Here is a 14,761-nt window from a genome sequence, read left to right on the forward strand (position 1 = left end):
TAAAGCTCTGTCACTTAGGCTGCTAAATTTCCAGAGAAATAAAGGTTAGGTCCACTTTTTTTTTCAGAGGATATATTTTTAATTGTAGCTATTAAATTTGTTATTATTTTTATGTGTTATTTTACTAAAGACGTAGAAAAATTAAGTTTGTTTTAATGAAATTTATTGATCACGTTTTATTTCCAATTCTGGTGTGATTATTATTGCTTAACCTCATCCCACTTTGTTAACTACGTAAGCCTACACTGCAAGTACCGGTACACGTAAGTTACTCCATTAATTCATATTTCCATTATTATTGTTTTAAAGAGAAATGCAAATTAATATTTATTGGTTTTATAGTTAATTATCGCTATAATCTTGAATGAGTAAATTTCAGTTCGTTTTGCACAAACAAAAATTATATTAACTTATTTCTTGTAGGTATCTTCGAGTTTATGGTGGAATTTAATATACTTCATTAAAATAATAAATTAACTTTATGCATTTAATATTTCAATAATGGAAGGAAGGTGTTAATTTTTCCAAAAGAACACAACAACGGAAGTGTAACATATTTTGTCGGCTGCTAGGAGAGAGATCTGCAATGATGAGGCGATAGTAGCGATCCTAGTGGTGGGCAACTACCCATGTTTGCATTTTTACTACATATTGAGCTTCGCGACTGTATATAGTAGACTGTGCACACACCCTACAAAAGTTGAATGAGAAATTGTGGGAAAGAAAATATTCGTGACTTTGTACTCTATTATTGGTTACATGGCAAAATTTATACTTCAGGGTCAGAGGACAGTTATTTAACAATGGTACACAACAGTTATCTCCCAGAAGTTTTCAAAAGGAGCTTAGAAAACGGTCAAAAACAGGGGCATAAGACTCCATCACTACAATGCTTCTGCACACACAGCCAATGCCATTCTAAATTTCTTAGAAAGAATCTCCGTAAAGCTTGTCACTCATCCTCCCTGCATACCAAGGCAAGCTCAGCATGAGTGAAAATATTGAGTGGTAGCGAGGATGAGGGAGAATACTTTTCAGAAGCTGTAATGGTCAGTTTTAAATTATCATTAATATTTGTTCCGTACATGGTAACTTTCTGAGTGACCTTCGCAATATCAATACTACTGTCTAAGAGGAAAAGAAAAAAAAAATAAAATAAAAGAAAAAAATATGTATTACGAATTTTAAGACTGAAGTGTAAAAACTCTAGGAATACTTTTTATTCTTACTCTTTGTTCACACATGTTTATTTTAAATTTAACGACATCACAAGAAGCTAAATTTTATAGAAAATCACATGCCAATGATTGATGCATGCTGCAAACTCACTTGCAATTCCTGCACTTTTTTTTACAAAAAAGTTTTTTAAACAAGTTAATAGATTATATAAATCTTTACCTTCGTGAAATTAAAGTTTAAGTACCTATGAGTTCTTTGTTGCGCTGATCAATGGCTAGATTTCTTAAAGCAGTGGCTACTGCACAAACAACACGGTCCACCTCCATCCGTAACAATTCAACAAGGATTGGAAGCCCCTTTTCTTTGCGAACAGCTGCTCGGATTTCAATGCTTGGTTGCCAGTAGCAGGCTGCCAGATTTTGAAGGGCCCCTGCTGCGGCTTCGAGTGTTTCAGGATTCGAGCAACTTTGCAATAGCGAAAGGTAGGACTGCACAACCTGCAAAATTCAATTTACAAATACATGTAATATGATATAATTTAAGTTTACACTCTTCATCCAACATAAGGCTACAATTCAAAACAGACACAAGTTTCTTCACAATCTAATTATTGCTTCTGAATTGCATGAATAATATTCATAAGAGGAAGGAAAAAAATTCTCATAATGATTACATATAGTTTCCTATACGTTTTATACATTTCACAACAATTCAGTTCTCTTAGATCTTGTCAATTATAGTTTGAGACAACCAGGATGACCTTATTTCTTAGAAATGGCAAAGAATCCTGTCCCTTCCAGCCATTTACTTAAAGGTACTAACCTCACACCGACAAAGAAACAGTATTGACCAGATCCTCATTAAGAGAAAATGTGGTGTTGAGAAGTATCTAACATTCTAACCAAAAACATTGTGGAGTAACAATTAGCAGGTCTGGCCGTGAAATGAGTGGGCTCGAGTTAAAATTCTGGTTGGGACAAGTTACCTACTTGGGGTTTTTTCCGAGGTTTTCCCTCAACCAATTGAAGCAGAATTGCTGGGTAACTTTCGGAGTTGGACCTAGGACTCATTTCGCCATCATTAATTCACATACCACCACTCTGCAACTCTTTAAAATCTGATATGTTAAAGCTGCTTTCAGGCAGGCAGATGGAATAACTTTTTTTACAGAAACATTCAATCTGTGTTTGGTATCGGAAGTATGATCTATATACAAGTGGACGATTAGTTGGACGGCTCATATGAGGCAGATAAAGCTTAGATCATGCAGTTATATTGAATACTTCACAATTTTTTTATCTGTACTTATGACTCAGATGAGGCAGATAAATCTCAGATCATGCAATTATATTGAATACATCACAATTTTTTTATCTGTACTTATGACTCAGATGAGGCAGATAAAGCTTAGATCATGCAGTTATATTGAATACTTCACAATTTTTTTATCTGTACTTATGACTCAGATGAGGCAGATAAAGCTTAGATCATGCAGTTATATTGAATACTTCACAATTTTTTTATCTGTACTTATGACTCAGATGAGGCAGATAAAGCTTAGATCATGCAGTTATATTGAATACTTCACAATTTTTTTATCTGTACTTATGACTCAGATGAGACAGATAAAGCTTAGATCATGCAGTTATATTGAATACTTCATAATTTTTTTAATTGTACTTATGACTCAGATGAGGCAGATAAAGCTTAGATCATACAGTTATATTGAATACTGTCACAATTTTTTTATCTGTACTTATCTGTGTCTGCATTATTCTGCTAATTTATTTTTCATGTTTCCATTCTTTTGTATAAACGATTTGTGTTTATTTATTTTTTAATCTTTACATATATTTTCTTACTTTTGTCTGTAATACATTTTAATTCCTAAATAACACTCGAAGGGTTCATAATGTCTTATAACATATTTAGCAAAAATGTGGCAACTTTGTAAAATCTGACGTTTGACACGTGCCAAAGCTGCTTTTAGGCAGGGGGATAGGGCGAGGATGTTAAGACTTGTTTCGAAGGATACATCACTGTTTATAGTTTATTTTCTTGAATATAACAGGTGTATTGTGGAAACAGGTTTTGCTTAGTACCAGTATTTGAACAAGTAAACAGCTGTTAAGTAGTGCTTTACATTGTCTGCTTTCAGCAATAAAATCTCGAGACTTATACATTACATTACAGATGCAATTTATTGGCTTAACTTATATGACTGGGTCATCCAATTATCTTCTAACCAGAGCAGCGGTGGGAACTGCCTCAGCTGATAAGGCAACACCTAAGGCCAGATGGGGAAGTGGGTGGGCGGGGTTAACTGATTTTGACCTAACTCTCGCGTGACACAGTTAGTGTTATTTGAACAGTGCAAGCAACTACACATGTACAGTCTGCTAAGAATAAATAGCAATATTAAGTCTAAGTATCCTATTCCATATCAGGTATTTATTTATGATTCGTATGTCCATACAGAATCCGCTCATGCTGTCATGAGATTATTTCAAGAGAAATTCCCAGTTGATTGAGTTCCAAGTCACGATACGATTCATAAATTACTCGCAGTTAATAAATTTCGGGAAATGGGAAGTGTTCAAGATAAGCGAAGAAGGCGACATACAAACTACAGACTCAAGTATTGCCCAGCTGGCAGGAAGTGATAGCTTATCGGCCGGCACAATCCCTGCTGTAGCTATGGTCAGATGATAATTGGATGACCCAGTATGTGCTGAAACTGTCCACCATGCTCTCTAATATACATTTTAGATGTTTTGAAAATATTCCTAGACATACAGATTTCATCACTATCAATATAAATGAACTGTAGGTGCATAGCACATTTCATTTAATTTATGAACGACTATTGTCTTATAGCTAAACCTCGAATTTGCAACATATGTGCGAAACATACAAAGCATTTTTATTGAATTTAATTACTGTCACATACCTCTGGTTGCCACAAAAGCTCCATCCCTTTGACAGGCTCTGTTCTCTGGGTAGTGCTACGACTGGTACTGGCTGTTTCTTTCTGCTGAACAGGCTGAGTTTCTTTCTTCTTTTTACTAGCACCGAAGCACCCCAAGTTGTCACCTGTAAAGAGGAAAATATCTGTTAATTGTGTTATCTTATATTAAATATTAGTAAAAAACAACAGTAAGCATGATACAAGAGCAAAAAAGATATCATGAAAACACTTTTTATTAAATATGCTCAATTTTAAAATAATATTTATTACCTACATAAAATAGAGTTAATAAAGAAATCTCTAATAACTAAAACAAAACAACTGAACATCGGAATTGTTTCCTGATTTTTATGTTACGATATTAGAAACGGTTTTAACTTGTACAGACCCAGGAACAAAATTTAAGCCACCTGAATTTTCCAAGTTCCAGTTATAAAATACTGCGCATGTTGTACATAATTAAAAAAATTGCTTTATAAAATGATTATGGTTCTTGAAAATGTTTCACGTTGAAAGCCATAGTGAACTGAAGACAATAGTTACTGTTCAGAAAAATATATAAAGACAAGTTACTGTGAAGAAAAATATATGAAGGCAAAATGTACACGACTTTTACATTATTCCAATCATATAATTTATTTTCTCAAAGAAAAAGGTAGCTTTGATTTAAACGGTCAGAGAAAGCATTTTAAGTTCTCTTTGGCATATTTCAAAGAGCATTTTGTAATTTTTATTTTGTATTAACAACTTTTCTATTAACTTATTGTTGATGTTAATTTGTTCATTATTAACATTCCAGAGGTTTTCAGCATTGAGTAGATGACAACTGCTCACAAGTGAGCAAAATGCAAAAAACTTCTAATCAAGAAAGAAATTGTTTGCATTGCATCTGTTGTAAAACAAACGTATAGATTCAAGCTCATTTCCAAAATATTCTCGATGCTGCAGCTATTTAATAAATTTTAAACTTCTTCTTAAGCAGTCGTATGCACTTATGTTCGTTCTAATAATAACACAGAAATGAACAACACGTAATTTTATTATGCTGGGGCAAAAATTATAATGAAGTAAACACTATTATTATTGGAGATAAAATTACACTTCTCTCTCTCTCCCACAATGGGCATAATGTCTAATTATGTCATACCATTCTTTCTAATCTGGATGATCTAAGATAATGGATAGCAGTATGAATGACTAGGGCTTGTTTTTATTCCTTCTGATTAGTTCTGAGAACTATCAAGTTATCAAAATCTGTGTACAGTTCAAATGTAAACTTACTCCATAATGGCCGATTATAATATGCAATGGAAAAAGTCCAACCTATGACAATACCTTGGCATTATTAGGATCTAATATTATTTTAGCATTGTCTACATGAATATATTACATATTTCAATTTAATCTATAATGTAACCTATAAATTAGTAATTTATTCTACTCAACTTGTGACTTATTGTGTGCTGTATAGGCAGGTCCTCACTTTTCTAAATTATCAATTTTGTTAAACAGTACCTTAATGCTTTGTTACTGCACCTGATGTTCCTGTACAATCACTTCATCCTCTTTCCCCCCCCCCCACTATTCTTTTCACTATCGGCTGTTCTCTATTTAAATTTTGCTAAACATTTTAGGTCTATTATAAATCAAAACACAGACTGTTTCTTATTATCGACTACACCGAATAACCACCAAACTAACAATGATATTTCAATCTTCAATATTTCTAAAAAGCTGTTGCAGTAGTAGTGCAGTGTTACAAAATCTACTGAAAGAAATGTAGTTTCAACTTTTGAAATAATAATTATTGTATTTCGGAAAAAAATAACTGTCAAATTAAGCATTTAAAAATATAAAGTACGGACATTTTACTCTCTGGAATTAGAAAATCATGGTGGATGGCAACCCTAGCTTCACAGGGAGCTATACCTGAAAGCCAGATTTGCATAACCCTAGTGTATACCCAGAACATTTTAGATATTACTCACTGTACAGTACTATTAAATACAATGAAACTTCTTGATATAGTTAAGCCTATGAGTTTTGACAGGAAATGTAGGACTCATGAATGGAAAGCCACGACATCAAAGAAACTTTGACAACTTCAGCTGCAACTTTAGCATGAGTCACGGTTTGCTCTGTCTCAAGTCATCAGATTTAGATTACCAGCCCTCTATGTAATGTATACGAGTCTGATAATAAGTGACATTCAGTACACTCCCTTCATGCATGTTCTATACAAGGTGCATCATAATACATGGGACCCACATAACCAACTGGTAGGAGACATCAAAACAAAGAGAAAAATCTATACGAACATGGGTCCCATTGTACCTTGTTTCCGAGTTTTCATTAGGTGCTTGTACTGCTGGATGTTGGCAAGTGGTGGGGAGGCGAGGTTTGGTGTAAGATGGAGGCACGCAAACTGGCATTGTTTGAAGTTCAACTGCCGCCTGTGCACATCCAGCCATACCATACTCCATATCACGTGAACTCTTGACTAGGTAGAGTGTGTGGGTTATTTCAGATTCTATACTTAACAAAAGCAGTTGTGCGCCAGATGTGACAAAGTGGATTATGCAAAGCAGAAAATGGCAGATATGGATTTGATGTGTGCTCTCAAAATGTAACATTACCTAGAAATGGGCTGTGCGCTCCCCAGACTTGAATCCAATGGATTTTTATTTGTAGGGCTATTTCAAAGAACTTGTTTATTCAGAAGCCATTCCCACCATTCATATATTTCGTCAGCAAATACAAAATGGCTGCCAACGAATTGACACACATCTGGTATGTTTGAAAGAATGCGAGATTCTACAAGACGATGACTGCATGCTTACATTCAAGCCACAGGTGATCATTTTAAGCATCTCTTGTAAGGGTAAACATCTCTACCATTATTGCAACAGAACTGGAATGATAACTTGGAAACACTGTACAATAGGATGCATGTTCAAATAGAGTTTTTCTCTTTGTTTTCGTATCTCCTATCTGCTGGTGATGAGGGTCCCATATACTACGATAAATCCTGTATATTAAACCATGTTCTAAAACTGAGTGTTACGAGAATGACACACATGTTCTAATTAAACATAAAATTACGCATTTCGCAACAATTCAGTCTTTTTATCATGTTGTGAATGATATTATTATTTATAATAAATTTTCTTTAATGATTATTTAAAAGGCATGCATAAATAAATAAATTTAATTTGTAACCAAATAAGATGTATTTTTGTTTTCTGCACTGTACACAAAAGCATTCTTTATAGACTACAGTAATTTCAAAAGTAAGATATCTGAATTTATTTATAAATTGTACAGTGTGTTTAGGTTATTTTGCACAAATTTTACACTGTAAACATTTCTAATGTATTTACAAAATTTTTAACTAAAAAAATTATAAACATATTAAAATATATTAGTGGTTTATAATGAGACACGGAACATATTTCTACTGTTTCATTTAAAGAAACACAAAGACCAAGTTGAATGGAAATTTACATGTTATAACAGAGATGTTTACAGCTAGCGCTGTGTTTCTTTTAAGAATAAGAGACCCTCCATTAACTCTTTGTTCATTTAGCCAAATGAAGTAAAAATTTAAGGCTAAAAATCACAACTATTATCATCATCATCATCATCATCATCATAAAGCATCGTTTCTGAATTCTTTGGGTGAATACATGAAGAGCTTCCTTAATTCTATATCTATATTATAATAATTAATTGTCATTAAAAAGCGTTTCTCCATCAATACTCTTTTCTCAGTTTATTGTATGTAACACATAAAGTCACGAAGATAATCTTGCAAATTCATTTTAAGTTTATTGCCAATGTGTGTTTTTGATTTCAAATAAAGACCCATTAACTTTTTACTCACATGTATTATATTTCATGCACATCATTACCAAATTGGATATTAACAAAATTTGTCCAATTGTATCGAAGAAATCGCTGTATACATACAACATGCTCGAAACCATTTTTCCAGTATTATGGTTTTTGAAAACGTGTATTTCCGCGAAAATATCAAAACTGATATCTTACATCATAGTAATATTTTTCCTTTATATTTCATAAATAGAAATAGAGATAATCTTTATCATAAACATAAATTGCTCAATACACCATTTTAAAAAACTTAATCATCTTCTGTTTCTCATACAAATTTAAATGCCTAAGAAAATTTGAATATGCCATTGCGAGAGGTGAGAGAGGTAAAGTCACTGAAGCATATGGTTAAACTGGTTAAGTAATACTCAATGCCTATGAATGTTCTAATGGAAATAGTATGATATAAATACACATGGAAATACATTAACATGTGCAGTGGATTACAATTACAACAAACTTGAGGCTATGAAGCTTTACACCTAAAATACTTGCAGTTATAAAACTGCAATCAAATAACATTGTAACTAAAAATGCTTATTTATTACAAGAAGTTCCAGAATCATGCACTGAATTACGTTCATGCCTCTTTCAATCGCATATGGATAAATTCTTTATTTGAAAGGGACATCAACTAAACATCTGCCCTGCCTGCCTTAAAATTTCCTACTTCTGGAAAAGTAAAGTACTTGTAATTATTTATAAAATCCTATTATATTTTATTTTCTTAAGTAAAAATTTACAAAATTTATGTTCTAGTTTTCATAAAAAATTTTAATGAAGATATAATCGATTTCATTAACTTAGGTCTTTTATTATATTTTAAATTTTCAAAGTTGATTTTGGAAAAGTGAGTGTCCCAACTGCAGATAAAAACAAAATGCAGTAATATTTATTTTTCCAATGAGTGAGATAGGATGCATCATTTTAGGAACAAATATGGGGTTATTGTTAAGAAAAACAGAAAGAAACAGGACCAGAAAATCTCTGATATATTATTTACACAAGAATATTAATTTAATTCAGTCACGAATTATACAGAAATACTCTCGGTCAAGACATATTTTCTAATTTCAACTTTTTTCGACAATTTAGCTTATAGTTCATGTAAAGTAATGGTATATGAGTAGAAAAAAACATTATTATGAAGAACAATGGAGACAATCAAATATGTGTGTCGCACTTAAGATTCACATAAACTTATTTACATAAAAAAAAAATACAATTTTGATCAAAACTCATTTTTGACTACATCTACGAGAAAATTAGACACACAATATACAACAATATACAACATATATAATATACAATTTGACATAGTCTCTAAATATGTTTTAAATATTTCTTAATTTAACATTCTAACTAAACTGCCTATGGCAAAATATTTCATTACTTAAAGGAGATGAAACAACAATACATTCTCTAAATGTTTCTCAAAACGTAAATTAACCAACAAACGGCAAGTTAAAATAATAGATAACTATCACTGAACATTCCAAATTATAGGGGAATACAACATCTAAGCTCATAAGCATTCCTACTTAAAAGCATTCCAAAATTGTATTTCCTTCCACAAGACAATACGTGCATACAGATAAAAACAAGTTGATACAATCAACATACAATCTATTGATATTAAAGGCCAGCTATCATTTTGAAGTCCAACAACAGCTTAGAATTTTTAATAAAAAAAATATTGCATTAGACACAATTCAGTATCTCTGAAAACCTTACATATGAACATTTTTATTGCACTGCAAGCATGGGAGGGAGGGAAAAATATATGCTCACATAATTTCAGCAAGCTTTACTCTACCACCCTTCTAGCATCCATGCACTTCTACAGTTCAATGTAGACTGTGGGGCATACCAGCCCAATTTGACCATTCGGTATAAGTTCCAAATAAATACAAACGAGGTTTATTTACAATTATAATTGGTGAACATAAATTTTATTTAAAATTGCTGCGTCAACCAAAATATTCATTTAAGCAACTTAGAAAATATGTATAATTAATAATTTATTTACTGAATTTCACAAGAACTTTTGAATTTTATTTGGAAGTTGAAACAAAAGTGAGGTGTTCTTTAAAAGGTCATGCTCCATTAAGTATTGAAATTGTTGCTATTTGGAATAAAAATACTAAATTAACATTTTACGAACTTGGCCGAATGAAGCTGGAACGACCCAAATATAAGTGATCATCCACACTCTCAAAAGTAAATGCAAGTTCTACATATTGAAAATTAACTATTTTCTACCATGACAACAAGTCACACGTTTAATCTTGTCTTACCTTGGCACAGACTGTATGCTACAAAAGACATTTCAATGATAAAAAACTAAAGTTGCTAACCTATCACTTTTAAACAAAGTATGACAATAATACCCAAGATATAAAATGGGACCATAGACTTACAAGTATAACTTGAAATAACAAAATACAGAGATATGACTCCCGATGACTGCAGTTAAGAACGCTCAGGTTGTCTAAATACCTACATATGAACCCAACAAAACTGTCAGTAGGCCTATAATAGTTCCTACATTTCTGATATGCAACTAACCATATATGCATGACCATTTCGTGTTTAGTATTAAAAGTATCGGTAGGTTAATCATGAATCACTACTTTCACATGTCACTATGGAGTGTAGAGTAATGCAAACTGAATGGATAGAAATCCACTATGTCCATAACTGGTCATGTTCCACAAAACACAATGCACTGTCATGTTCAATTAACCAAGGCTCAACATAAGTTAAACTGTTACCAGAATCACCATCGCTATAAACTACTGATACATAAATATACTGTAGGGAATTCAGGACAGATGGACACAAATCATTCTTCGCAGATATTATAACTAATCCACTCCCAATCAACCCTAGGATAAACTCAGCACCAGACATTGTGTTAAAGAAATGCAAGGTATCCCTTTTTAAATGTCATGAAGGGACGTGAAGTTACAGCTCCATACTCTCCTGACCTCAGCATCAGAATGAAGTGCTGTGTCAGCATTAAGCTCTGACCACCTTATACTCATGGTAAAGGTGTGTTATAGAAGCCATATAATTGATCATGGCACTTTGTGTAATAAATTTTACAGAGATTTCTACAAAATGTACTTTCCAGTTTTTCTTTTATACTCCACTTTCACAAAGGAACTTTGTCTCAACACCATCACTATTTTTCAAATCAAAGGATTCATATTTATATACAATGATTACAGTATTTCTAAACAAACGTAACCAGGGAGTAATGATTAATTAAAGCACACTGCATCTAGGGTCATTTTCTTCATATACGAAAGTAGTCGATCATTATTTTCAATTAAATGTATTTTACTAATAGTGTGATATCACTAAAATATAAATTTGATCATAACAAATTATTCCTTTCACGAATTCCATTATGTTTATCGTCATATGGAACAATGTTCTATGATATACTCACAAAATGGTTTAAGATCTAATATTTTTTATGTATAAACATTGTTGTTTGTTGTTGTTTAGACAACTGTCCGAAGACAGGTCAGAATCTCACAAGTGACACCAAGAAGGCACCACTTATGAGGCAATTAGGCCAGGAGATAATAGGGTAGGGTGGCCAGTTCCTTTCCCCCTCCATTGCATACAACGCCCAATAGCTACCGTACATATTACACTAGTCAGACTTCAGATGCATACAAAGAATTGTTCTTCTGACACATATCGTGAAGTGAGATGTACTGCCTGATAATAGATGTGCATGTCAGAACCTCGATCAGAGGATTATTTTATTTGGTTATTTAACGACACTGTATCAATTGCTTAGTTATTTAGTGTCGATGGAATTGATAATAGCGAGATGAGGCCAAGAATTCGCCACAGAATTACCTGACATTCGCCTTACAGTTGGAGAAAGACCTCAGAAAGAACCAACTAGGTTATCAGCCTAAGCGGAAATTTAACCCACACCCAAGCACATCTCCAATCAACAGACAAATATGCTACACCTGAGCTACGTTTGTGGCTAATAGTCTATTAAATGTGAATAATTTATAGTTACCATTACCACCACCTCCACCACCACCACCACCACCATTATTACAGCCACTGGTGTAGCTCATATGGTAGCATGTTTGCTTACTGATCCAGAGCAGCACTTGAGTGTGGGTTCGATTCCCGCTTGGACTGATTATTTCTCTTGGTTTTTTTCCAAGGTTTCCCCAACTGTAAGGTGCAATTCAGGTAATCCCATGGCGAATCCCCGGCCTTCTCTCTCTATTACCAATCCCACCGAAGCTAAAACGCCTAACAGTTGATACAGCATTGTTATTATTAGCAATATTATACATTATTTTGAATTAGAAAAACTGTCCTAGTTTCATGATTTTGAATAGTGACTCGTAACAACATTTGTTTCCATGCTATTTTTTCAGAAATGTACTCTATAGAATAGACTGTATGATTTCGAACAATATACAGCTGTTCCAACCTTTATATCATTCCTATCAAACTAAAAACCTGTCAGAGTTGGTTATATTCAGCTTTTCTCAGTATATTAATTATTCAGGCAGGAAAAATATACAAAGAGTAACACTCAAATTAAACCTCGATTTTAATTGATTCTTAAAAAAGAATTAATATGAAGACCTGTCATTCATTTCTATTAAAGCAGATTTTAATGACAAGGGAATTTGTATCATATAGTTGAAACTTTTTCTCTAATCTGGGGGGGGGGACAATATATACCTTAGCCACTTATAATGCTGTTATGTGCTGGTTTCTCCTTAGGTTAATTGAGTAATGGACACAATGGAAAATGAAAATGTGAGGTAAACTACATGAATTACCCTAACAATTATCTAACAGGAGACAGAAACTGCACTCTGCAGACAATGCAAACACTCAATCTTCCTTACCTTTGGGTTGTGCTCCAACTCTGCTCTGTGTTGGAAGAGGATGCTTATCGTAGTTAGGATCTTCCACCTCTTGGCATCTGTAGGACAAGTTGCGCAGAACACAAACGCAGTTTTCTACGCTCTTGTTTCCAATGTTGGATTTCTCTATGGCCGACCTTACGACATAAAGTAACGAATCTACAAGACCTTCACATTCTCTCAGCTTTTTTCTTGCATATTCCCCAGCAGAGCTAACATTTCTGGAAAAATTAAAAAAAAAAGTATAGCAATTATAAAACCGGAGAAAAATTTATATTAAGCAGGAGGCCTGTAGTCTGTATAGCAAACGACCAGATCTAATATGTCACCACTTGTTTAAAATATATGAGGGCTTATCAGAGAGTATAGTGAGAAAATGTAGTCATTACACTTTTGCTCTTAGTCATTACCTGAAGGCACGAAGAAAATTTGTGTTTGATTTATCAACCTAAGTTACACTGACTGATAAGTAGAGATAAAAATTAAATGCAAATACTACACATATTTTTACTGACACAAATGTTAGTTCGTATATGTGCATATTTCGATGTTAAAAGTGTATTTCTTGCATAGGCCTATATTTGTAATTTTTTGTAGTGAATGCTACTTTCTATGTTTTACGGACTTTTGAAAGCATTTTTTTAGCTATAGAGTGGATATAAGGAACAGTTACTTGTTATATTAAAGGTTCGTTCCAACAAGTAGCTCATGGATCAGTTCATGTACGGTTCCTGTACCATCTTATGTGCATGCGCTAGTTGAGCATCTGCTATGGGATTGAAACTGACTGGATGCTGTTGGAACGCTTTCGCGGATCGTTATGTACTAAATCCAGAGATGCTATAAATGTGATTATCTTTGCTAAGAACGGGATGCTTATTATTATTATCGTTTCGCAGCTAATTATAATTGCAGAAAATAGAATTTCGATCATTTTCTATAAAAAAGATGACAAAAAATATGGAAGGCAAGAATTCCACTAATTCAATGTCGTGTACTGGGGAACTCTCATCTAAAAATAGTTCTTTTTTAATTATTAATGCAAGTACGTTATTTATTATACTTTTAATCAAAGCTGCATGTTGAAATTGTAATTAACTATTTCAATACCCAAATAATTTCCATTCCTTTTCATTTTGGTGAAAATTTAAATGAAATCTCTAGTTTTATTATTCGTCTGCACTGTCACTTTTCATCTTAACCTCATTGATGTGAACAGTCGATCATGACTTTCTTCAGTATCCAGGAGACGTTGGTGAGCTTATGCGCATGCGCGTCTTGCGTACTCTTCCGTACATGCCTCAATCCGCGGACTATTTCTGACCGTTCCGAACCCGTGTCAAAAGCTTGTTGGAACGCCTGACTGCAGTACATGTTACCGGTTCAGGACTGGTTCAAATTGTGTTGGAACGCTTTTTCTGTACTGCACATGCTCACGATGGTTACGGACGGTTCCTGGCTGTTGTTGGAACGAACCTTACGTGAAATCTACTGGTATCCTCAATGTTCTGCATCTGAATATGATACACACGACTTTTGCAGCTAATGGACTGCTTAGGTGGTCCATCATTCATTCCTAAATGCGAACAGTGTCATGCCATCTATCAAGATGGTGTTCCTGAAAGCACCTTCCAGGACAAGAAACTACTGGGAGAAATTATCAAATGTTCCTCTGCCTCCAAAGACTCTGATAACAATATATGGTATTTGGCTTGATGCTGCTGTCTTATAGTGATCATTTCTACGGGAAAAAAGAAGTATATCAGTTGAAGTCTGAAATATAAACTAATTTATT

General features: G+C 33.5%; 1 protein-coding gene across 16 annotated transcripts in view; it reads right to left on the reverse strand.

The window, feature by feature from the left end:
- p120ctn (adherens junction protein p120) overlaps positions 1-14,761 on the reverse strand; it is a 258,208-nt gene that overhangs the window by 66,628 nt on the left and 176,819 nt on the right. For 15 of the 16 annotated variants that reach the window (XM_069837251.1, XM_069837248.1, XM_069837246.1 and 12 more), the window contains 4 exons: positions 12,949-13,187; positions 10,339-10,356; positions 4,130-4,272; positions 1,424-1,676 (listed from right to left, as the gene is read on the reverse strand). In XM_069837251.1, the coding sequence (XP_069693352.1) occupies positions 1,424-1,676; positions 4,130-4,272; positions 10,339-10,356; positions 12,949-13,187 (653 nt within the window). The remainder of the gene's footprint in view (positions 1-1,423; positions 1,677-4,129; positions 4,273-10,338; positions 10,357-12,948; positions 13,188-14,761) is intronic. The other variant, XM_069837247.1, reaches the window with a different exon arrangement.

Source organism: Periplaneta americana, chromosome 10 (assembly GCF_040183065.1).
Source record: "Periplaneta americana isolate PAMFEO1 chromosome 10, P.americana_PAMFEO1_priV1, whole genome shotgun sequence".
NCBI lineage: Eukaryota > Metazoa > Arthropoda > Insecta > Blattodea > Blattidae > Periplaneta > Periplaneta americana.